Genomic DNA, 25179 nt, shown 5'->3' with positions numbered 1-25179 from the left:
GCCCCCCCCCCCCCCCCCCCCCCACACACACACACACACACACAGGATCACAGATGCAAAATCAAATAACTTTCAGCTATTGCCTGCAGGGAGGACAAACGTGAACACATGGCGGTCACTTCACTAAGTCACTGGTTGTATCTTATTATGGATATGTTTCCTGTAACAATTCAAATATATCAAATGACTGATATCTCAAATATCCCCATGACGCCTGAACTGTTTTACATAAATAAACAAAAAAACAAAAGTGTTTTCATTTGCTTTCAAGCTGATGTTAAATTAAATGAAGATTGTTAATTTGTCTATAGAACATAGAACAGATTTAAATTCAGGTATAACGTAGGTATGATGCAAATTAGCAGGCATAAACAAGAAGCGAGTGCTTGCAAAAGGTTCCCTGGTACGTATCGAATATGCACAAACAGGCTTTGGGGGAATCCATGCGCTATCTTGGCTTGCAGAGGTGTGATGCGAATTTGTGACAATCGGCGTCAAGGGGATATCTCAAATGACTTCCTTATTGAAGGGATTTACAAAATATCTTTTCAAGAGAAAGGAAAAAGGAAAAAGGTTGGTGCCAAGAACGGAGAAGCATAAGCATATTTTTAATTAGTATCTGCATGTGGGAGTTGTACAACTGCATTCTCCATATTTAGGCACGTTTTGAAATTTTTGTTATTGTGCAGCGGGTTTGCATCAAGAATGTTAGAGAATATGAGTTCATTGGACATTTGTTCAATATGGTATGAAAGACGGTCCTTAAATTTAGGATTTCCAAAGCAGAAGGCTGGTATGGTGTCAGGAGATCTTGTTACCTTTAGAGAAATTGATCTACACTTGACACACGGCGGTCTGTCACAGACAGGGTGCCTGGATCTGCAGGGCTACGCTTTTTCATGCCTCATTTACAATCCTAAAACTAACTAGAATTGACTGAAAAATGTCATAGTTGTCCCATCAAAGACTTTTATATTTTTTTTAACATTTACTCAAGTGATGCACTAAAGTACAATTTTGATGTACATTACCTAGATTTATTTTATGCTACTTATGCATACTACATTACATTTCAAAGGCAAATACTGTACTTCTTACTCCACTACATTTATTTGACAGCTACAGTTACTAGTTTGAAACACAACAAACTACCCAGCAGTTCATAAAGATATAAAACTGTTAACTTATGTCAGCCAGCTAGAGCATAATGCTTCTTACACAGTCATGAATCAATAATAATATAACACTGAGAGTGGTCATTGCTGCCCTAATGAGTACTTTCACTGCTTCTGCTAATACTTCAGTACTTCTACCTAGATAATGTTTTAGAATGCAGGACTTTCACTTGCACTGGTGACCTGTCCAGGGTGTACGCCGCCTTTCGCCCAATGTCAGCTGGGATTGGCTCCAGCCCCCCGCGACCCTGTATGCAGGATAAGCAGTTGACAATGGATGGATGGATGGATGGATGGATGGATGGATGGACTTTCACTTACAGTTTTGAAGTACTGCTACTTTTACCTACATAATATCAAATCCTGTTGTGTACGAGTTAGGTCATGTTGGTTGTTGTTGGTGTTGAGATTCAAAACCTTAATTTTAAGATTTAATCATTTTTATGTTTTAAATTGTCCTCAGAGTGTCACTTAACAGTGAGAAAAAATATTTGACTAATCATATTAGATTTATAACATTGGTGCAGTATCAAGACAAACTCTGCGGTCAAGGTGACCGCTGGGAGTCAGGGTGACCTCTGGTCGTTAAAAAGACTGTTGATGGTATTATCAATCCATCTGTGTGTTTGGGGGTTGTAGTGTGGGACTGAAACACATGTTAACTTCACATCATCAGGTCAGATATGAAGAGCACAACACTTTCGCTTGTGGGTGAGTCAGGATTTTATTTTTTAAACAGCAAGAAGCATGTGCAGATCAGGTGTAGCTCATAATAAGTACAATGTGAGAAAGAGAATTTACTTTGTATCCAGACTACAGCATATGATTCATAAAGACATTCAGTATTTGACTCTTTAAGAAATACCACAATAATGTCATTCCTTCCTTTACGAACATTGTCATCAGTGGCAGACAACATATTATTTTGAACAGATATCAGATAATACAGTACACTTCATGAACAGCAGCCCTCGTTTTTCAGTGAATGTTCCCCTCTGTTGTCTCTGTATCCTCTCCTGGTATGACGCTGACCTTGTGGGCCTATTGGGGCGGAATGATGGCCCTCTGATTGCCTAATTGTGAGCCTAGGGGGAGTGTTTTAATCTCCAACAGATGGAGGGCAGTGAGAGGCAAAGTGAGAGATATGTTAATAAAAAAGAGAAATTATTAAAAAAGGAACTGTATGTGTGAATTTAATGAATCATTTGAATGACCAAACAGTATTTATATTCAGTCTAACTCTTATTTTTAAAGCCCTAGCCACCTCCTCTATGCAGAGAAAAATCATTTAACTCAGATTCACTCTAGGCTTCAAAGTTATTATGCTTTTTCTGCTCACATAAAGGTTAAAATAGCATCATCTTCATGAACACATCAAAGTTAGTTTGAAAGTTAGCGTTTGATTAAAAGGATACTGTTGTTGGAGCATGACTTAATGTGGATTTATCTGAAAATAGTCTACATTAAGGTGACATCTTATTGAATGTAAGGTTGCAGAATTAAACATCAAATTCTATAAAATATCATAATCTGATTTGACTATTTGAAAAAGGGGAAAATCCATTTCCTTTTCACATGGGGTGAATGCAGGGAGCATAAGGTGCTACTGAAGATGGGTGAAAATGGTCACAGAATAGAAAAGGTTATTGTCAAAATTTGAATTTTTGAATTTGCGAAAAGGCTATTCTCTTAATAAAAACACACTGATAACACCTGGAGATTACATCAATACATCACATAACAAAATGATCACAAATGCAAACAAATTACGTGTCTCATCAAGGTAATATCAAAATATTCCCATTATTAGACAATACGTATTTCCAAAATTATTTATATATGATTGAATAAATAAAGCTAATGGAGGTAGACAAAATAAAATACACACCTGTTTACCCTAATGAAACACAATCACTCTACAATAAACACTAACTTGAACTTGTTTACTTGCTTCATTTTTTTATTGAAATGCATGCAAGTACACAAAAGTGCATTTCAAGTTTTTTGTCTGATCGATATTGTTCTGTATTTTTAGCATTTATGTTTAAAACATAAGGTCACACATAGAACAACGTAGTATTGAAAACTCCAACAGAAACACATGCATACATACATAAAGCTTTAGGATGAGCAGAATACAAACTGTATAGCCAGAGCTTCACCAGGATAACAGAGTGAAATTTATAGAGAGTGACAGAGTAGTCAGTGCCCATCTCTCTGTCACACACACACACACACCCATACACCCTGAGGCAGGGTCACTAAGAAAGAGAGAGGCAGACAAGGTTAACAACGATTATTCAATACCTAACTCCATGTTTTCAGTGTTGGAGGTAGAAGAGTTATCTAAGTGAGGAAAACTTAAGGCTCTAAAAGTTGAATGTATATAGATAATTTTTCTCTTCCTGGTTCTGAATTTATTTGCATTTCCCAGTGTCCCTTATTTGCATACATATGACATCACAATACTGTGTAAATACAAAAAACTGTAAGGGGATAATGACAGCCTGCTATTTGGCTCAGCATACAGTAGACCTGCAATTTTTTAGTGATAAAGACATGTGACCACACTATGCGACGTGTTCAGCATTTCTATGTCTCTCTGTGTCTCACCCAAACACAGCTGGCACACATTAATCATTACCTGTTTAACCAGGATACTGGTTAGAAAGTATTTCACAACCATGTGTCTGTTAAGCCCCACACCCTGACGGTACACTGTACAGTGAATCATGTGTGTATTCACACTGTTCATTGTGTGCGCAGTGGTAATGCCAGACTTACTACCGAGCAAAAACATAACCTTCCAACGCCTGAGCTTTCGGTTGGTAGATTTTCTCAAAGAACAGTTCAGGCATGTTTCCGGCGGGTATGTTGGTTCTAGGAACATTTCCAGAAGGTTCTCCAAAGGTTATTTTTGTGAAAGATTCAAATTTCCCTACAAATTTCTAATTTTGCTATATCATTTGTGCATTTTACTCTTTACAAGTATCTCAGCTGGGTACTATGGTGGATGTAATTTTCTCTATAATACTACTACTACTCTGAATATGGAGATGGCATCACAGTTTACAATTGTGAGGATATTACTGTATATTGGTACAGTATAATAGAGTTTGATGTGGTAGTGGTATATTGTGGTGGAATGTAACTTGTTAAAAAATATTCTTAGGGGGCTTAATTGATGTAACAGGGAAAGGTAAAACAGGTCTAGCTTAGAGTCATTAGCTGACCCTACAAGTGTGTGTTCACTGATCTTTCAGCTCTAGTTTTTTCTCACATGCAAGTGTCCTTGTTAGGAAGGCAATAGTTAGACTGATAAGGTAGAGACAGTAGCTTGGGCATCAGGCTAGCAGATTGGTTTTCTTTGGGAATCTTGCAAGGTTGAGTCTTACAAGAATGTTTACAATAACTTACTGGCTCCACAGATGAGAGTTGCCACTCATGGATAGTGAGAGATTCCAATAGGGGTCAAAACATCAGAAAGATATATATACACATATATATACATAAGTCAGTATACATACTCAAGTACTGTACTAAAATACAATTCTATTTGAACTTTACTTTATTTGCATGATAATTCATACAACTCCACTACATCAGAGGGAAATATTGTACTTTTTTCTCAATTATTTGTATTTGGCAGCAATACTTACTAGTTAATTTGCAGAGTTTTTATAGATTTAACTACACAATAGTATATACATCTCCAAGGACAACATTAAATTCCTGGTTGCACATTAATGTTATAGTACTTTGATAACACAATACATTGGAAAGGGCCATTCTGCATAATTTTGATACCTTGAGTGCATTTGGGTGAGGATGATGTGTGATATACATTATTTACAAGATACTGTAAACATAAAACCCTTCCTTTTTAAAACCACATTTTTTCCACAGTTTTTATTGTATTTATTTTCTTTGTGCCATTAATCCAAACGGAATAATGGCAGACAAACATTGTTGCTGCAGAGTGAGAAATCAAGCGACATACAACATGAAGCAGAGAAGCTATAAATTTCACATGAATCTACAGCATGACCTTTTAAGTCCATTCACATCACTCCTCTACCTTCTCATTGCCTCTCAGTTAAAACAAATGTGAGGGAATCTTGCCAGCACAAAGTATTTGCATACAAATAAATAACAGATTGAAAATTCATTAACATCCCACTTAGCAACGGAAAAATCTAAGTAGTCCTCCTTCAGTTTCCTACCTGCACCACATGTAACATAAAGCCAGTTAAGCTGGAACCTGGTTGCAAAGTATCAAAAACTGTGTTCTTTAAATAGATGAAGTGTTGTGGAGCGGATAACACAGGTTGTAATACCTCATCTCTTCTTAGGGGCTTCTGCTTTAGGCTCCTCTTGTTTCGGGGCCTCTGCCTTTGGCTCCTCTTGTTTCGGGGCCTCTGCCTTTGGCTCCTCTTGTTTCGGGGCCTCTGCCTTTGGCTCCTCTTGTTTCGGGGCCTCTGCCTTTGGCTCCTCTTGTTTAGGGGCCTCTGCTTTTGGCTCCTCTTGTTTGGGGGCCTCTGCCTTTGGTTCCTCTTGTTTAGGGGCCTCTGCCTTTGGCTCCTCTTGTTTGGGGGCCTCTGCCTTTGGTTTCTCTTGTTTGGGGGCCTCTGCCTTTGGTTCCTCTTGGGCCTTGATCAATTCATCGCCACACAACTTGCTTTAAGAGAAAGTTCAACATAGCAAATGTAGTGAATGACCAGATCTCATTTGGTGATAGACAGATTAATTGGTTGGCCTATTAATAAAATAATCTGCATCGGCCAATACCAGCACTCACAAGGCTTTCTGGCTAGCGTTAAATTGTTTATTAAAGTGTACTCTGAATGGAATAATGGAATTATACATGACTTTTCTTTGTTTTGACATCAGCATTATATATTGACCATCAGCCATCCTGCTCACTAAATATCAGTATCGGCAATTGAAAGACCCATATCGGCCGGCGACTAATCTCATTATGGATATTTGAGTGCACTCTGGAGAAATTGTTTTTCAAGTCCAGTAAACCCTACCTTGCTGATGAGGATCCTGTTTTCAAAAAGTTACACACTGAGCTCCGGGTTGTTAGTTGCTGTTTAAGTGCTGACACTTCTGTTTCCCAGTTGGTCTTTTCCTTCCCATGTTCAGCTGGAAGTATGATCATACAACATGAGGAATTTTAAATGTTTAGCAAATCTAAAGCAATGTAAAGACCACCAAACTGGAAGAGAAAACTAAAATGCACATGCTCAGTAAAAAAGGGACAGGTTGCTTTATTTCTTCTCTCCATTAAATATCTGACCACTCTTGGCACTGATGCCCATGAAATGGGACCTACCTTGGAGATTACTGAATTTGGTCTCTGCTGCAGCCAGTGCGTCATTTGCAGATTTCTGCAAGAGAAAAAGAGAATCTCAGCAACACAACCCTCAGTTTGTTAGAAAAATCCTCCCTACACAGATTAACACCCTGCATACATCTTCAACAGTGAGGCAGTATGAACACACTGTCATGACAAATAATTTGATATGCAAACAACACAGTGTTATGTTAACAAGAATAAGGATCTATTTCATATTCTTTCTCTTTGAACACATGTTCCCCTTATTTGGCAGCACAAGATCATTTGTCCTACCTTATCTTGTTGATACATTTTTAACCCAGTTCCTGTGCCCTTACATATTCTTTTTAGGTTGCTATTTTCCTTAAATGCTCTGAGCAACACTGAGGAATCACCTTAATCCACTGTGAAGCCACTAGATCAACTTTGAAAAGACAGGAAGGCAGTAAATGGGTGACAATGATAGGTATGTAAATGCAAATTCTGATTCTACATGAACAAACCAAACAGAGCTCCAGTGCAATACCGTTCAGACTGTCCCCTCTTTCTCCTTAATCATGTGAGTGTTGGTCCACTAGTTACTTGACACAGTAGTGGAACATTTGCTTTAGTGGTGTACTTTTTTTATGCATTTATTGCTCTTTTAAGAAGTAAAAGTAAGACCAAAAACAACACATTTTAGTACAGCAGCAGGAGGGGGTGGATCAAATTTCTCATTTAGAATAAATTTGTTTTTTATACAAATATTTATTAAATGTATAAAAATCTTAAAGCAACATCCACTGTGATGTCTGTAGCCTATTGGCAGTGGGAGAAATGAGGGGGTATGAAAACAAGGACTTTGGCCTTTGACCCCAGGCTAGGGCCTCTCCTGTAGCCTATCCACACAGATTAATTTATTTAAACAATAAATAGTTTACAATTCATACTGCTGGAGTCTGTCCCTATAGGCCTATGCCTTGCTCTGACAGTGCTAGACTAAACTGCTGATGGTGCTGATCATGCTAGTATTTCCTTACCAGGTGAAACCTGTTATGCGTGTTCTCTGGCTCTTGCATACACTTGACACGATTGAAATCAGATGTTGTCCCACATAGCCTAAAGAGATTACTTTACAAAGTTTATAAAAGGCATTGATGCATTTTGTTTAAAAAGTTTATAAAGGCGTTCATGTGGCTGCTATATTTAACTCCTCCTCCTTCCTCAAATTCCTGCTCCTCTTTCAGTTCTGAATGATTTAATTTCCCTTTAAGCACACACTTTTCTTTCTGTGGAAATCAAATCCAACACAAGTTTCCCAATTATATCACTATGCATAGTCTCACTTCTTGCATCTTTCATTTTCTCCCCACCTTGCCTCCCAGGCAGATGTCCACTTGAGCCTTTGCCGCATCTACTTTGGTCCAGAGCCTGTTCACTTCTTGCTCCAGCGCACTTTGCTCTTCTTGGGTCTTGCCTAGCAAGTTCTCCAGAAGTTCCTGCTCGCTCCGATACTCTCCCAGTACATCGAAAGTCACCCGCAACTTGATATCCTGAAATTTGTTCCGTTTATCTTCTTTGTCGTGCTCCTTTTTCCGGATTTTCATGATCCCCACCAAAGCGACAGTAACGACTATTGTCACTGGCAGAAACAATGCCACCTTCATGTTTTGTGGGAGTCGTAATTCTGTGTGAGGTTTGGTGTTTGTCCTTGATGATGGGTCGCTATAATGCTTCCTACAGTCGCCTGGCTGAACCTCTCTACGTTTGCCGTATTCAAATCAATCCACCAAGGAGGCTGACTCACCTGCGCTTTGGGATGTTGGGTCTGAGCTGTTTAACCCCCAGTCAGTCATTTAAAACACGCCCTCCTCCTGCATGGCTTCTGAGGACAGGCAGGTCGGCCTCTTCTGATCTCCTTGATCAGAGTGCATTACCTTATAAACAAGTAAAATCTGATTATAGATAAGCTGGCTAACCTATGAGTTTGATATCTGTAGGCCTATGTAGACACGGAAGACAAAATGGTAGCTGATAACAAAGTCCTGATACATTTTACTTACACATAGTGGTGAAAGAAGTACTCAGATTATAAGTAAAAGTCGTGCTTTCAAAATATTACTTGTGCATAATGACCCCCCTTTGAGTATTATAGTATGCTATTATATATTTTATATTATTAGAATGTTATAATGAGTGTATCAAATTAAACAGCATGTTAAAATGTCACCGCGTAAATTAACTGAAGCTGACAAATTAATAGTGGAGTAAAAGGTAGGCCTACAAAATTTCCCTCTGAAATGTAATGGATATCTTACTCAAGAAAAGTACAATAGGCCTATCTTAAAAATGGATTCAGGGCAGCACTTGGCAGGTTTTCATTGTCCTGGAAATTGTATATCGATGGTGAGGGACTGAGCAAACAATTGAGTTACAACAAACAGTTGTCTTTGCAGAATTTTTTAATAAGAGAGAAGTACTACAGAAGAACAGCTGGTCCAGAGACATGCCGCCTAGGGCAGCGTCTGGCCCCGAATAAAGGGATGCATAATCATTTAGACAGTCCAGGTTTCTATGTTTTGGGGAACATAGATCCTCTCCCGGCCTTGAATGAACATTCAAGGTGAGGAGAAGAACGGCAAGAGAGGAAAACAATAAAATAATCTCATAGCTCTGGCCTAAACCCTACATATGTGGACAAATTAATATAATGAGTATAATAATAAGAAAAGATTAAGGATAGAAACCATGTATACAGGCTACATAAGACATAACAATAATAGTCATAATAATAGAAGTAGCCAACATGCACGAAAGAATAGATGTAAGGAGAAACTATTTTCTGCCATTACATCTGTTTAGAGAAACAGTATGCCTATCAGAAAGTTTTCATAATAAATAATAGCACATATCATTCCTTTTATCAGCCTTTTATTTATTTAAGGAGGAGCTTGTGCAAATGCACTGTTAAATTCCACCAATGCTTTACAAGAATAAAGGTTTTGAGTGTGTCTATTTGGGGATATGGTATTTTGCCAAAATCACACAAATATCGCGTTGCTTATTTCATCATTATTACTAAAACCACAAGACTGCATTATAGGATATTCAGGGACAACAACATGACCCGCATGCTTTCAAGATATAAATGAATACGTGCCTACTGAGAGAGTCTGAAGAGGAAAAGGTGGTTTGCCACGCCCAGTCAGCAGAGCAGGTAGAGCAGGTTTCAAGTACAGTGCAGAGAGTCGGAGCTGAAGAAGACGCGTAAACGAGCAACAGGTGGCAGGTAGTAGTCTCCGCCAGTTGATCCAGTCTTTCCTCGTTTCAACCAGGATGAAGCTCTCGGTTGCTTTAGCCGTTCTGTGTGTGGCTGTGATGGCTGTAATGATTTACCAGACCCTACGCCAGGAGTTGAACCTGCGTAATTTGAAAACCCGCACGATGCAGAACTCGGCGGAGGTCAAGACGAAAGAGGAAGCCATCGTCCAAGTAAAAAACGCACTCAACGAGATGAAGGCAAAGCTGGCGTCCGTCAACACCAAGATCGGTGAGCTGAAGAAGACGAGAGTAGCCACCGAAAAATCAACACAAGAGCTTGATACAAGTCTACAGACCTGTAACACAGAGAAGGCAAGCAACACACACCTGCAGTTTCCTCACAAGTCGTGTTTTTTACTGTATGCACACACTGCTGCACAAGCTACAAGCATAACATTATGTACAAAAGAGTATCACTCTTCAGGATGCACATGATGTCTAATATTCACTATGTCAGGATCAACCTGTACCACAGTATTCTGTTCCATCCAAATATTTAATTTATGTTTCTAGTGAGCCTATTTTTGTTTCCTTCTAATGCAGTAATCAAACTGCTGACAAATATTTTCACCTGTGTCCTTGCTAGGTGGCTGCTGAGAAGAAGAATGCAGAAAAGGCAGAGGCCTTAGCTAAGCTCACAGGTAATACAGCTTTTTGGTTTTACCTGTGTTCTGGTGACGGGCAGATAGAATCATGCTTCTGTACTATATCATTCATTCAAATCCAAAACCAGAAAAGAGAATGTGACAATGTGCCTGTACACACCATTTAATCAGGTTTTCAGGATGGTTTGGAGCTGCTGAGATTTGTCAGTCTTGGATTGTTTATACAGGCCCCTGAAAAATGCAGCTACCAAGATATCATGGGATGACTGACTCTTTATTCAATTTAAACTTTGACTATTAGAAACCAGTGGAACTAGATGGAAGAGCACTACAGGGCTCCAGGCAGACTGCCATTGGTTTCAGTCACTGATCTGCACACTGCTTATTTTAGCTGATATCACTCTGCGTTTAGCAAAGGTAGTAGCTGTCAGTAACATATTAGCGCCTCAATAATTGACAAAGCCTTTATTTCTTTTCCACCTAAAATCACTAATTTATAGTGTTTTAAAAATGGAAAGTCTCACTCTGGAATAACATGTTTCTCTTTGTTATTTTTTTCCTCAGCTGATCATGAAAATGCTAAAAAGACGTCTGGGGAGGAAATTCAGAGCTTGAAACAACAGATTTTGGATAGAGATAAAGCTATTTGTGCCTTTGCAGATACAACCAAGGAGGAAGCAAGGTAAGATTTTGATACTCCTACTTGCATCCTCAAAATAAGAGGGTCAGCTATAGAGCAGTACAGTACACCCCAGGCATTGCCGTTTAAACAGTATAAACCTATCTCATGACAGAGCAGAACCACATAACAGACTCATGGCAAGTAAAGACACAAGGGAACCGTATCATGACAGGACACACCAATTAACATTGTGTTTTGTTAATTTTGCAGGAAGCTGTGTGGAATCCCAGAAGCTCAACAATAAAGTCAACTCAGAAGAACTCAACATTGACTGTGAGCTTTTTATAAAAAGAAGCATGCCATGCATACCACTATACTTTTTATAATATTACTAATGTGGTTACATCTCTGCTTGTTATGAGAAAGTAAACACTATGTAAAGGTCAGTACATGCATTCAACAAATGGCACATACATAAGTAGTGGAGACTTTGACTGATACTTGTGTTGACAGCTTTTACAAATAAATGACAATACATTGTGTAGTACCTGAACCCCAGCCTGTCTGACCAGGCTATATGTTTTGGTTGCTTTGCCCCCGGGGGAATCCTGTTTTACTTCCAGCATCCACAAAGGTGCCTGAGCATCTGTTTAATCTTTGAGGTCTTGTTGGAGCATAAACATAATTATTAAAGTCAGAATAATCTAAAATGGTACCTGGTTTTTACATGATGAATTGTTGCCAGGGTGATTTTTATTTTATTATTTTTTCTGGTGTACTCTCCTGATTTAGAGGGCTGCTTATATTGCAGGGCTATAACCTACTTTAAACTGAGGAAAACAAATGTAATTTGCAGACATTTGACACAGGTGATGTTACTCAATCTATCATCAGAAACCAAATGATAACTGTTAAGTAGTGTGTTCCTCTACCTCCCCCTAGTGCATTTTTTTCAATCATAAATAATAGCTACATATTATGCATAGTTAAGCTCCCATTTCCAATCTTACCTCTTCAGCTTTGGTTCTTGGTGCAACCAGTCTGTCTGGTTTGAGTCTTTTTAAAAGTCTTCACACAGTTCTCTTTACCATCATGCAGCTCAGCACAACAGTTAATCTGACATCCCAACTGCACTGATGTAACCTATAGGCTACATGTCTAAGAAAATGCTGTCAGAAAAACCCAGTAACAACTCACATTACAATATGAATCATCATTGTCTTCAAAGTGACTATTCTTTACAAAAAAATTTTTTGTACTTCTATTTTTGGTTTATGTCAACTTTTACAACAAAAAGAATGGCACCTATTTACTGCATGGATTGTGCTATCTTACAGTAGGCCTGTATGTCACAGAAATTAATCAAATGCTGGAATATGCTTCAGTGGGTATTTTCCTCTAAAGACATGCAAAGCAAAACAAACATGTATGTATTTACTGTAGGTTACACGTTGAGCAGCGATCATCAACTGGCGGCCCGCGGGCCACATCCGGCCCGCAGAATGGCCACTGATGAAAATATTGCAGTATTAGATACTGTGCATCTGTGGCGAAATTCACAGTAAAATGCTCTATCACGTTACTGCTAATGCAAACTGAACATTTACTACTGCTGCACCTTAACATTAAAAGCATCTAACTGGCGTTGACTTTTATTTTGAAGTAGCCTACTCATGAAAAAAAAATATTGTAGGTTGCGTTCCCACCGAAAGCAAATCCAACGTTTTGGGCGGCTTGATTACATACAAAGTCAATGCAAAGACGCGAATTTGCTCCGGGCAGCGCGAATGATGCGTTTGTCGTGCAATTCGCTGGTTCGCGCGAGTTCAAATTTTTCAACTTGGGCGAGAAATTCGCGTGAGCGATGTTGCGAAAGCCTATCAGCCGTGAAATTGTCCAAACGTCACCGGCGGCTTCGGAGCGTTGCTTGGAGAGGACCAGGCGAGCGGTGTAATGACAATCCACTGGCCGACGGGGAGCTGCTAAAGAACGGGGAAGTGGACGGGGAGTAGTGCTGCAGCTTTCGGACAAATAAACACCCGTAGTAGTCTGGATTCTGCTCTGACAACTACGCCGTTTACCAGCGGGAGGAGGTCAGAGTTAACTGGTTTTATTAAATTAGCTTTTTACTTTAGTTTTTGGAATTACAACTTGATTTATTTTCACTCGCGCTTCTTGGCAGCTAGTTTCCGTGCACATACGGTTACACTGTTGTTGTTAGTGTCGGATGGCACCAGAGTTCTGCTGGACTACTACTTCTTTTTTGTATAAAAAACGGACAAAGCTGGACATTACTTGGAGAAAAGAAAGCGAGGAAGTTGAACTACCTTGTTTAGAAAATGTGTGTCTGTAACTTTATTCCGAACAGGTTAGCATAGCATAGCCCTGATCAATCCGAACTCCATTTAGAAAACACGTATTTTAAAAGTTGTCGTCCTGCTGACAGACCTGACAAAGTATGAATTCATATGTCTAACAAAACGGCATCATATTGTAGTTATCTCGGCATAAGTTTGATTCGTTTATTGCTATTGCAGCCAAGTGTTTACTTTGTGTTCATATAGCTGTAGTATCCGCGGGCTGTGTTTATTCGCTTAAAACGCGCGTGTGTGAACACTCAAAATGTCCAGCGGTGAAACTCGCGCGAGTAAAGCGAGGCGAATATTAAATACGCTTTCGGTGTGAAGACAGCTAAATATAAATCATTTCTTTAGCTGCCCCAGACTTCTGTGGGTTAATAGTAGGCCTATTAACCCGCATTTGCTTTTACCACCGTAACTACAGGTGACACATGCACTATTAATGTTACAAATAGGCTGAATAGCAGACTGACTTGATTAATATTTCCTGCTAATAAGAACTGCAGTTATATTTACAATGACAGATTTTAACCACCACTCCTCAGTGAAGAGCCTCCTTGGCTAGATATCGGTATGGATTTGCCATATTTTAGGAGTCTGTTCACAGTGATATATGCTAATAAAAAAACATTTGGTTTGTAAAATTGAAAATTTTAAACACTAGTATGCTAATTAAGTCTAAATAAAAAACTTTTTTAATGTCCGGGCTTGCGGCATCTGCTTAGAGAAAGTCTATCCCTTGAGCAGAAGTCGTTGAGGAGCCCTGATGTAGAGGATAGATATTTCTGCTCAGCAGTGCTGGTCATCCCTGTCTTCTGCATTTGGCTGCAAGTTTTCATCCACATCACAACTTAGGCCTACTCACCTGGGTAATAATCTTTTTGCGTGCCTGATCTGATCCATCCATCACAATCTTCCATCATCCACTAAAGATGGGCATCTGATGATGTGTATTGTGGTCATTAACTTTCCTCCTCGATGAAGAAAGTAATTCCTTCACAGGGTTGTATTTAGTGGATGTAGTATCATTTACAGAAATCCTGTGTTATGTTATGGGTTTGAATGTTAGCAGTTTTTATGTAAAATACTATGTACCCATGCAAAATAGTCTGTAAATAGAGTTTTGGTGGTGGTTGAGTTTGAGTATTTTGTGTCACAGCATTAAAAAAGTGTAGTCTGAAGACGATTGAGGAAGTGAACTCCGTAGACATATATGGGGAAATAAAATACATACACTACAGTATATCCACGGGCAGACAGATATGAAAAAAATCTAAAATAGAATAATTAATTTTAACGTTACTGTTGAGATATCATATGTCTTCAGAGCTTTAGTGATGAGCAAACTGTAAAGATAGTTCAGAATTGCTGTTCATTATCATTATCTAGAAACCTGAAAAACAAAATCATGAAAGAGAATATGGGCCAATCACAGTTCAATGCGTACACCATGTGACCTAAATGACGATGCCGGAAGTTGACATGCGGCGCTGATCGGATGACACATGAAAGTCACCGGTAAAACAACCGCAGTGTGTTACAGCCACAGCAGGGCCTGTTGAGATAGCGTCACACAAATATGGTGTGATACTCAATTAAAATATAACCCTAAACATGTTTACGGTGTATTAGAAAGCAGCTCAGTGTTTACAGCAACGATAGTAGCTACTTTGTTCCGGCGCTAGCTAACGTTAGCTAGGAAATGCGTTTGGCAGAAGACTCATAACAACAGTTACCGGCGTTTACATATATGTAATTAACATTAAGGTACATCAAAATACAGGCAGGTCTGTCAGAGTCTGTGCCAGCTTGCCACCATCCTCCTCAGCTGAAACAGCGTACAGATGGCAAGGAGCTTCGGTCGAATATTCAAGGGCTTTCAACGCCTCGGCTCACGCTCATCCATACAGACTCAACTCAGCAGCCATCCGCCTGCCAGCGTTTCATTCAGGACCAGCTTTGTACGGACGGTGGTGGTAGGTAACATCAGCTGTTTTAAAGAAAGGGGCTTGAAATGAGTGGGGGTTTCATCTGGGTTCTCCTTCCAGATGTTTCTCAGTTCAGTGGTGGGTATAGTTAGCCTGTGTGATGCAATGTCAGGCACTGGTGTGTTAAGCGCATTCCTATATAAACAGGAGAACTGAAAATATAATAGTCAAGTCAATATGGTCACAAACAAAAAAAAAAACGTCTATGCGTAATTATGCAGCCCTGAAATGAAAATGTTCATTTTAAGCCTTTAAATTTAATTGTAGCTGGGCTATTTTGCAATCAATATATTATTTAGTCTTTTGATAAATTTTTTATGAATGGAATGATAAGGGCTGGGCAACATACATAGAATTCTATATCACAGCATATTTAATTTTATGTTGCAATATTGACATTATAGGCCCACTGGTCAAAAGTTTTAGATAAGCCAATTTTTTCTAGTTTTTATTGAAATATAAGTAGTTCAACTCCAGTGAAAAATCTTAAATGATAAACAAGTAAGCAGCAAACTGCCAAACTTTAAAACTGAGACATTGTCAAAAATAAAATTCCCAATTAAATTTATTTTGAATGTAAAGGTTTTAAATGAGCAAGCACTCCATTAGTGTATTTTACCTGCATGAAGACATCATAATGTACTGTGTTTTTTTTTTTGTGTGTGCTGCTACTGATGCTTATCTGTATAGGTAAAATGGTAGATGTTTTGATTGTATTGTTGTCGTCTGATAACTGTACTGACGGACTTGCTGTCCTGCTGCCTTTCTTGGCCAGGGCCCCCCTTGGATAAGAGATTTTATCTCAGTGGATCTTCTCCACTGATAAAATAAAGGTTAAATAAAAAAAAAAAACATTGGAACTGATCAACCTTCCTTAATTAATTGCCTTTTTAGTTGCAATATTGTGCAAATAAAGCTTCTTTTGATGTATTAACAAAACAATGAACAAAACTCCTTCATTTAATTTTTAATTTTATATCTCTGAAAATGTCTGTTTTGGTGATGTAAAAATTATTTTTAACTTTGGCAATTTGCGGCTTACGTACCATTTAAGTTTTTTTTTACTGGATTTAAACTATATTTCAATAAAAACTATAAAATTGAGGTGTTCTAAAACATTTGACCAATAGTCTGTCTTAATTGTTACTTTTATTGGGTAAGTGTTTATTATTGAGGTTGTAGTTTGCAGTGGTATTGAACTGGACTACATTATATTGAGAGGTGTTTTCAAATGTTTAGAACAACCCATTTATAAACATGAGGAGGAAGAATATTAGAAACCCATTGTAGTGAAATTAAAACCTCTCTGACAGTGTGATGCTTGATTAAAAACACTCCTAATAGGTTAAATATACCCAAGAAAACAGGAACATAAAGAGGGCTGTGTATGGCCCTTCGGAACTATCTTGTTTTCTCTAAACAAGTACTTCTCAAAAAAATTGAGACACCCCAAGGTCTTCTAGTCTTTACAACTGGATAGTCTGAACCTTCTCTGACGTCAAATGTTGCAATGCCCATTTGAATTATTCAACAGTCGATTTATTGTAACAGTGTAACAATGATGGGAGAAACATCCCATATTTGCTCTACAAGCTGAATTCTTAAGAAACATCCTACACATTCAAATAAAGTCTCCTACAAATGCATGTAGGGCAGAATTAGGGCGGTTTCCACTGATAATAGATACCCAAAAAAACAGCACTGAATTTTTTGATGCACCTCAGATCAAGTCCCCAAGACTCCCTCCAATTCAAGGCTCTTAAAACCCAAGAAATAGTCCCTTATGCCAGCTAATCCTGAGACTAACAAATCCTGCAACATGTCACACACACCTTTCTCAAGCCAGCGCTGCTTTACAAACACCAGTTAGAGTGAACCAAATTACCACTTAAAAAAATGCTTTGGGAGACAAAATACAGAAGCTTAATAGAGAAATTTTGAGAATTTTCATCTATTAATGGCAGATTTTAAACTTGAAGGTAACACTAAATAAAGAATAATCATAGGAGAAGGACATAATGCAAACCTTGCCCCCAAGTATGTGTCACAACCTGAGGGACAGCAAGTGACTGAGCCAACTGTTGCACTTAACCTTTGCTGCATGGAAGGTTAAATCTTGTTCACTTTTACTGGTAGTTTATGTCGTAAATGTATTTATTTTGTTTTTATAATTTATATCAGCTAAATTTAATGGATTTGATTGAATTAATCTTATGTCTTATTCAAATGTAAATTTTTAGATTTTGAAACTGCTTTAGCAACACTGTTTAAATTAAACATTTATGCCAATAAAGGACATTGAACTGAACTGATTCAGCAGTGTACATACATGTGCAGTAATTTTCTACCACACAGTGCCAAATCAAAGCTGAACATTATTATCTTTGTAAAAGTAGAATCCATCGGCCTTCTCCTTCAAGCCACGGGACTTCAGCTTGCCGAACTCCTCATGGGGCCCAGAAATGATGCGGTTGTATGAGCATTATAACAGTCTGTGTGAGGTGGAGACAGAGGGGGGAGAGAAACAGGAAGGGCCATGGAGGAGACTGCCAAGCTACAATCGCCTCCTCAAATATGCTACAGGTAAAAGTGCAGACTGTGATGTTTTTGTTTGTCTTCCTGCTTGTTTGGTTTGTGAGATTTTGGCCATAATGCAGCGGTCAAGCACAAGATGAATCTGCATTTATTTTGTTTCTTTTGTATTTTAACAAAATATCCATTTATTTTGTGCCTTATGTTCTAGGGCACAGTTTGATCAGGACTGGTTTGAGGGTGTGAATAGACAACTACTATTTTTTGTAAACTTGGAACAACTGGTCAGAGATGCATAGTGAGTTTCAGTTCATTTAGCTGTCCGGCCAGCGACGCAAAGGCAAAGCGAAGGCAACGCAAAGGAATTCGCGTGAGTTAAATATTTTCAACTCAAGCGAGAAAGTCACATGACGCTGAGTCGCGATAGCCTATCAGCGTTGAGATTGTCCGTATGTCACCGATGGCTTCAGAGCGATGTGTGCAGAGGGCCACACAGAGCGGAAGATTAAAAATCTGCTGGCCGATGGAGAGCTGCTAAACATGGGGGAGAGGAGCAGGGAGCAGCGCTGCAGCTTTTGGACAAATAAACACCCGTAGTAAGTCTGGATTATGCTCTGACAACTACGCCATTTACAACTACGCCATTTACTCGCCAGAGGAGTAAACTGCTTTTATTAAATTAGCTTTTTACTTTAGTTTTTGGGATTACAACGATGATTTATCTTCACTGGAGCTTCTCAGCAGTGAGCTTCCGAGCACATCCGGTTCCACTGTTGTTGTTAGCGTCGTTTAGCACCCAGAGCTCTGTTAGACTACTACTTCATATTTATATAAAAACCAGACAAAACTGGACATTGCTGGGAGAAAAGAAAGCGAGGAAGTTGAACTACCTGAGTTCAGAAAACATGTGTCCGTTACTTTATTCCAGCTATCGTTGTACTTTACTGTGACCAAGTTAGCATAGAATAGCCCCGATCGATCCGAACTCCATTCAGAAAACAAACATTTTAGAAGTTGTTGTCCTGCTGTCTTGCTGACAGACCTGGCAAAGAATGAATTGATATGTTTAACAAATCGGCATCATATTGTAGTTATTTCAGCATCAATTTAATCCGTTTATTGCTATTTAATCACAGCAAAATGTTTACTTTGGGTTCATACAGCTTTAGTAATGGTGAGTTGTGTTTCGTCACATTATCGCGTCATGTGTGAACACTCAGCAGTTGTCCAGCAATAAAACCCCTGCAAGGAGAGCGTTGCGTGGATTAAATTTGCGTTTGGTCTGAATGCTGCATAATGTGAGCTGCAGGCGACTCCAGGGGCGGGGGATAAAAACGGCACCGTCTAGTCGGACACATTCTACCTGCGTGAGCTTACTGTGAGCTGAGATCAATGACTAATCTCGCGGCGTTTGCAAAGAAAAATGTTGCGAGATCAAGCAAAAGGTGGTTCAAACTTTGTGCAGCTGGAGAAAAGCAACTGCAGCCACCTTGCTCCCACGAGGTTTTAATGTCATGTGTCATGGTGACGTTTTGCAGAGCCGGCGAAAGTCGGACACAATTTCTAACCAGCATCACGTTAAAGAGGTGGTATTATGCCTTTTGGATTTTCCCCTCTCCTTTATTGAGTTATATACCTTTTTTGGGCATGTAATAGGTTTGCAAAGTGAAAAAGCCCAAAGTCCAGCCCAAAGGGAGTTCCCATCTCCCACAGAAAACACTGCTCTGAACTGCTTGAAAACAGCTCGTTTGTAGTCCAGCCGTTTCCAAAAACACTCAGCTGCAGCACACACCTCTCCTCTCCCTTCTAAACACTAGCTACCCTCCAGGCAGTCAATGGACATAAAGTTGTTACAGTGATGTAGAGACAGAGCTCAGTTAAAACTTTATGGATGAAAGATACTTTTGTTACAGATTAGTAACTCACCACTCTGAAACTCTTGCTCCAGTCCATGTTGCCAGGCAACATGTACAGCTGAGAAGCTGTTTACTGGCTTCTCATTGGCCCACCCTTCTCTCCCAACAAAGATCATTTAGAGACAAGATGCGTCACTTTACAGCTAAAACAGTGTTCAACACAGGGTGAAAAGAGGAGCTGCAGCAATGTGCAGTATGACAAAAAAATATGGTGTTTTGTGAAAATCAAACCATGTAAACGTGTTCTGGTACAACCCCTAAATAAGATTATGAACTTAAATGAGCACTGCTCCCAAGTGGCAAAAAATGTTATTGCTGGTTCCAGTGAAACAGCTTGATGGTGTTTGTGCAACTGAAGACGTAGCTATTATGACACTTAAGACAGTACTCACATATTGTATTAACCAGTTTGCTTTTTATTTTAAAATATCCTCATATTAATTGTCCAATTCCTTGTTGGTACAAAAAGAAATGCATATATACATATATGTACACTGATTTGACTTCTGGATGTGATAATCTCAGATTGTGATTTGTATCATGAATTACTATACATTTAGAAATATTAAATCTTTAAATATAAATGTTTGCTACCCTACAACCTGCACCTGTTTTTATTTCTTTTTTTTTTCTCCTGGGATGCTCTGTCAAGTGACTTGTGTGTTTTTCCCATCAGGTGGAGTGTATCTTAGTAAAATGATCCAGTCAAAAGCTCGTCTTTTTACCCGGAACATGAGAGACCCCGGGGCAGCATTTGAGTATGTTTTGTTTGTTAACAGTGAGGAGCAGAAGTGTGTGTGCATTTTCCAGGCAGGACATCTACTGGAGGGGCCACCAGGGTAAGATAACTGTTGATGTTATACAAGTTTGTGTATAAATGTATGTGCTTGTTATCTTAAAATATTTGTATGTACCTCACACTGTAAACACTAAAGTAATTTTACTTTTTAAAACATTTGCACATTTTATCGTTATGTTATGTCTTGGTCTGAAATATGAAGTGTGAGGCGCCTCAGTAGGCATGCGCACAACATGTAAGCCATGGACCTTTATCACACCTCTCTCTCTCTCTCTCTCTCCCCCCTTATTTCGTGCCTGTCTCTGTATAATCAGCTTTCCAATAAACACGAAAAAGGCCAAATAAATTAATTGAAACAGGAATTTTTTCATAAAATAGGTTTTTAAATCTGAACTCACAAAACTACGCTTTTAAACTTTGGATTTGATGTCTAACATTTTGTATGTTTCCAGACATGTCCATGGGGGGGCGATAGCCACTATGATTGATACTGTGACAGGGAGTCTCGCTACTCTGCTCTCTGGACCTGTGATGACTGCCAATCTCAACATCAACTACCGCAGGTACAGGAAGAATATTTTTTTTATAGACATGAAACAGTTGATTTGTTGTGTAAATATTTTTTGTTATACATATTAAATATCCGCCAAGTTGTAAAATACCTTACCAGAAATGCAACTTTTCAATTGGTTAGTATAATGATCAACAACAGTTTTCTGTATATTTGAAGACCCTTGTGTTTATAACTAATATTACACCCTGATGTATATTTTATCATCTCATTTCAATCAGGTACGGTGAGCGATGAGCTGTCAGGGTCTGTGTGTGTGTGTGTGTGTACATGTGTGTATAATGCACAAATTAAATAGTCAGTTCAGCAATCTTTGTAGTAGTTGTAACGACACACGACACACCACACACAGATATGTCAGCCCAAAATGCTCTGGTTTTCTAATTTTTCAATGATAAATGAGTGCTCTCCTTAACCCAAATATCAAAATAATAATAATGATGATCCCAAATCAAATCTAAGTCTTTAATGTTGTATTACTATTATCGTCGATAGTCCGCTTGCTTTAACAAACACTTGTCCTGTCCATAGCCCCATCCCACTGGGAAGCACGGTGTTGCTTGAATCCTGTCTGGATAAGAAGGAAGGCAGAAAAACATATATTTCGTGTAAAGTGACCAGCACTGACGGCTCCAGAGTGCACACAGAAACAACAGGTAAGGTACATTTTTATACGCGCAACGTATCTGATGGAACATGTCAGTGTGAAAGCTTGTGGCTGGTTCTCATCTCTGCTCTTCATCCTTCTGTATTGTCACTGTTCACTTTTCTTTTATGCCTCTTGTGCAGCACTGTTCCTGTCAATCAATGTCAGCCACCTACTACTGGGAGTATGATACAAACGCACCAGTCTACGATTTACCCAAGCACTGTCAGCAAGCAGAGGCCACAACGAGTGTGTGTGAGTGTGTGATTAGTTTGGAGAATTGTTTGGGGGAGTGTGTACTTGGTGATTTAAGAGATAACTTGTCTAAATATGACATTGTTTTACACAAACTTTTTTAATATATCCTAATATTCATGTATCTCTGCTGGCCAATATGCTATTACTAACAAACATTTAAGTTTCATGAAGTACTTTTACATGACTACCTCTGCTTAGTGTTACTAACACACTGACAGTACATATCTAAACAGTATTTATTGAACTAAATGTACTTATTGTAACGTTTACAACACTGGGGCCTTTTTAGAAGTGAAGTTATTGCTCAAAATGTACATGACTATTTAGTTTTCTCCAATATATTCCTTGCCTATTGGTATTGTATATGGTATGTATGTGTTTGTTTGATTTTCAACAAGTGAAATTGTTTGCAACAGGAAATAAAATTGCATTGTTTTTTTGGTTAATATATTGAGGTTTTTGCTTCAGAATAATAAAAAAAAAAGAATGAATTAGACGTCTGATTGCACCTACATTTAAATGACAAAATGAAGTTCTCTTGGTATGATGAAAAACAATATTTAAAACAATAGTGTACATATAGTATGTGTATGTATCTAAACGAATTAATCCCCTGATTAAACTTGATAGTTAAACTACTAATATAACTAACAGCATATGTGGTAAATTTTATAAGGTTTAATTTACAGATACTGATCTTGCTATATTTGCCAAAAGTCAGGATTTGTACAAAAAAATATAACAAATGGGGGCGGCTGTGGCTCAGGAGGTAGAGCGGGTTGGCTGTTAATCGGAAGGTCGGCGGTTCGATCCCTGGCTTCCTGGTTGCGTGTCGAAGTGTCCTTGGGCAAGATACTGAACCCCGATTTGCCCCTGGCGGCTATTCCGCCAGTGTATGAATGAGTGTGAATGTTAGTTTCTGTTTGAGCACTTAGGCTCAGTGTATGAATGTGTGTGACTGGTGAATGCAGATGTAGTGTAAAAGCGCTTTGAGTGGTCGAAAAGACTAGAAAGGCGCTATACAAGTACGGAGCATTTACATTTACAAAATGAAAGCAGAATTTGCTGCTTTTTTCTGTAATGTATGCACTTAGAGGAAGTACGGATTTTTATCTAATTTTTGTAACATTTCAGCCAACAAGATTTTGAGGTGTGGGTTGTTAACTGTTAGCCCACCATGTGGTGGATGTGGTCATATGTCAGAATGATGTGTGAATTTGCATGATATGAGAATATCATGACTTACAATGGAGACACAAGGGGTTCAAACGCCAAATGATCATTCTAGCGATTACACTAAGTCAACTTGTTTATAGACTGGTTCATCTCACTCACTTTGACACTTTGAACATGTTTCTACAGTCAGAGATGACTGAGGCATGCCACAATGTGCCATAATAAGTAACACTGCCCACACCACAGAGATCTGTGCTGCTCTGGCAGCTACTGCAGACCACGATGCTAAAGAGTGCGCTTATGACAGACACCTGAAAGCAAATGGGGCATATTTTGGGTTACGCACATACTGTACTGACTATAGGTTGAAAACATTGCATTCTTTGATTTACATTGGACTGTGGAACATCTGCCTCAGAATGTAATGTTGACATTCCTCCCAACACTTTGTCTTGCTGAACACTAATGTTTACTTTGTGCTTGACGTACTGGCGGAACATAGTAAACATGTATTCTGCTCGATTCAAGCAAAATGTAAAAAGGAGCTTAAAATGTAATTTCTTAACATTTCCTGTTTTCAATCACTGCTTGTTATATTGGTGAATTATTTCAAATGCATTCCACTGATGTATTTGACACACAGCTTAAAATACTCAAAATAATGTGACAGTTACAAAGTAAATTCTTATTGCAGCCACCATTATACAGTGTTGCTTATTAGCAGGTGCTGCAAAGTGAGGTTTTGTTTTCGCATTAAATTAGTGGTTACAAGTGTACCAACCCTGCACACGTTTAACTGCATTTAACTTTGGTTCTCACACAGTTTTGGCTGATGTGTGGTTTCTGAGTGTATGGGCTCATCACTGTTCAGGCCTGGTGGGCTTCTGAGGGCCCCTCACATATTTAACCTCAGTAAAGTGCAGATGCTACCTTAGTGTCTAAAACCTTTTTTCGTGTGTGTGGGTTGGGTGGCGGATACAGGACAAATGAACACCGGCAGTTTTTTTCTTTTCCCCTGAAGAGCCATGTGGTCAAGTTGGGTTTGAGGAAGCGGGTTTGGGGGGGAGGAACAGAGTGGGGGCAGTTGTTTTCAACTTTCAGTTAAAACCACTTGCAGCAAGCTCTGCGTCCACTGCAGCACTTCCAGAACTGATTTTTACTTCAGATATTAGTCTGAAAGCACAACTTCCCCTTGAAAAGCTCAGTAGCCTGTTTGACTTGTAATCTATAAACAAAACAAAATTAACAGAAAATTGTCAGTTAAGTTAAAAATACTCAACATTTCTTGTTCAGTGAGGATTAAGTAGTATTTTAACTGTTGGTCAGAAAAAATGAGCAGTTCAGAGGAATGTCTGCTCTGTTAACTTGTAATGGCATTGCTTTTTTAAAAAAGCTTTTATTTTTTAGATTTAATGATTAATTGGCTTTGTGGGCATCTCCACCCATAGGCCCCTATGTTCAATCGCATTCACTGACTGGGACATAATAGCTGTGGATTTTTTGATTGAGGCTTAACAGCCAAGCATTAGATCCTTTACTTAAGTAAACATAGCTATACCACATGGTAAAAAATACTCATTAAAATACATTTAAGTCATGCATTCAAAATCTTACTCAAGTAAAAGTATATATTATGAGAAAAGTATAAAGCAGAATGTCAAAGTTATACTGTATTATTATGAATGTCAGCAGCATGTTAATGTTGTGGCAGGCTGACATTTTTGAACAAGCTTGCATATAGGAATGCATCATATTTAAAGAGATTTTTGCCTGTAAATATTAAATAACCAGTTACTCAAGCTGTCAGATAGCCTGTATGCCTTTGAAATGTGGGGAGGTATAGAAAATGGAAATATTCTAATAAAGTACTAGTAGCTCAGTAGGCCTGCA

At 38.7% G+C, this 25179-nt stretch overlaps 3 protein-coding genes across 3 annotated transcripts; 2 read left to right on the top strand and 1 right to left on the bottom strand.

The window, feature by feature from the left end:
- Nucleotides 1-4828: 4828 nt before the first annotated feature.
- Nucleotides 4829-8290, bottom strand: zgc:174935 (uncharacterized protein LOC796019 homolog). Its single transcript, XM_046045749.1, has 4 exons — nt 7869-8290; nt 6514-6568; nt 6209-6323; nt 4829-5853 (listed from the first exon to the last, which is right to left on the bottom strand). The coding sequence occupies exons 1-4, from the start codon at nt 8160-8162 to the stop codon at nt 5514-5516; spliced, it is 804 nt and encodes a 267-aa protein (XP_045901705.1). The 5' UTR covers nt 8163-8290; the 3' UTR covers nt 4829-5513.
- Nucleotides 8291-9697: 1407 nt separating this feature from the next.
- si:dkey-87o1.2 (uncharacterized protein LOC796684 homolog) lies at nt 9698-11596 on the top strand. The gene is made up of 4 exons (XM_046045616.1): nt 9698-10128; nt 10403-10457; nt 10986-11103; nt 11314-11596. Exons 1-4 carry the CDS (start codon nt 9832-9834, stop codon nt 11345-11347), a joined length of 504 nt encoding a protein of 167 aa, XP_045901572.1. The 5' UTR covers nt 9698-9831; the 3' UTR covers nt 11348-11596.
- A 3293-nt stretch (nt 11597-14889) lies between these two features.
- On the top strand, nt 14890-22604 carry them4 (thioesterase superfamily member 4). The gene is made up of 6 exons (XM_046045949.1): nt 14890-15379; nt 17788-17974; nt 20516-20678; nt 21091-21201; nt 21741-21865; nt 21999-22604. The coding sequence occupies exons 1-6, from the start codon at nt 15248-15250 to the stop codon at nt 22043-22045; spliced, it is 765 nt and encodes a 254-aa protein (XP_045901905.1). The 5' UTR covers nt 14890-15247; the 3' UTR covers nt 22046-22604.
- Nucleotides 22605-25179: the final 2575 nt, after the last annotated feature.

This window comes from Micropterus dolomieu, linkage group LG03 (assembly GCF_021292245.1).
Source record: "Micropterus dolomieu isolate WLL.071019.BEF.003 ecotype Adirondacks linkage group LG03, ASM2129224v1, whole genome shotgun sequence".
Classification (NCBI taxonomy): domain Eukaryota; kingdom Metazoa; phylum Chordata; class Actinopteri; order Centrarchiformes; family Centrarchidae; genus Micropterus; species Micropterus dolomieu.
Note: the sequence above shows the minus strand (reverse complement) of the source record. Positions and strands in the feature narration are given on the sequence as shown.

Excerpts from the sequence above, each read along its gene's own strand:
- them4 (XM_046045949.1), top strand. The coding sequence starts at position 15,248 with ATGGCAAGGAGCTTCGGTCGAATATTCAAGGGCTTTCAACGCCTCGGC. Across the intron at positions 15,380-17,787 it reads GCTTTGTACGGACGGTGGTG|AATCCATCGGCCTTCTCCTT; the intron begins GTAGGTAACATC and ends TTGTAAAAGTAG. Across the intron at positions 17,975-20,515 it reads CCTCCTCAAATATGCTACAG|GTGGAGTGTATCTTAGTAAA; the intron begins GTAAAAGTGCAG and ends TTTTCCCATCAG.
- si:dkey-87o1.2 (XM_046045616.1), top strand. The coding sequence starts at position 9,832 with ATGAAGCTCTCGGTTGCTTTAGCCGTTCTGTGTGTGGCTGTGATGGCT. Across the intron at positions 10,129-10,402 it reads AGACCTGTAACACAGAGAAG|GTGGCTGCTGAGAAGAAGAA; the intron begins GCAAGCAACACA and ends TGTCCTTGCTAG. Across the intron at positions 11,104-11,313 it reads ACAACCAAGGAGGAAGCAAG|GAAGCTGTGTGGAATCCCAG; the intron begins GTAAGATTTTGA and ends TTAATTTTGCAG.
- zgc:174935 (XM_046045749.1), bottom strand. The coding sequence starts at position 8,162 with ATGAAGGTGGCATTGTTTCTGCCAGTGACAATAGTCGTTACTGTCGCT. Across the intron at positions 6,569-7,868 it reads ACATCTGCCTGGGAGGCAAG|AAATCTGCAAATGACGCACT; the intron begins GTGGGGAGAAAA and ends TTTCTCTTGCAG. Across the intron at positions 6,324-6,513 it reads CAAATTCAGTAATCTCCAAG|CTGAACATGGGAAGGAAAAG; the intron begins GTAGGTCCCATT and ends TCATACTTCCAG.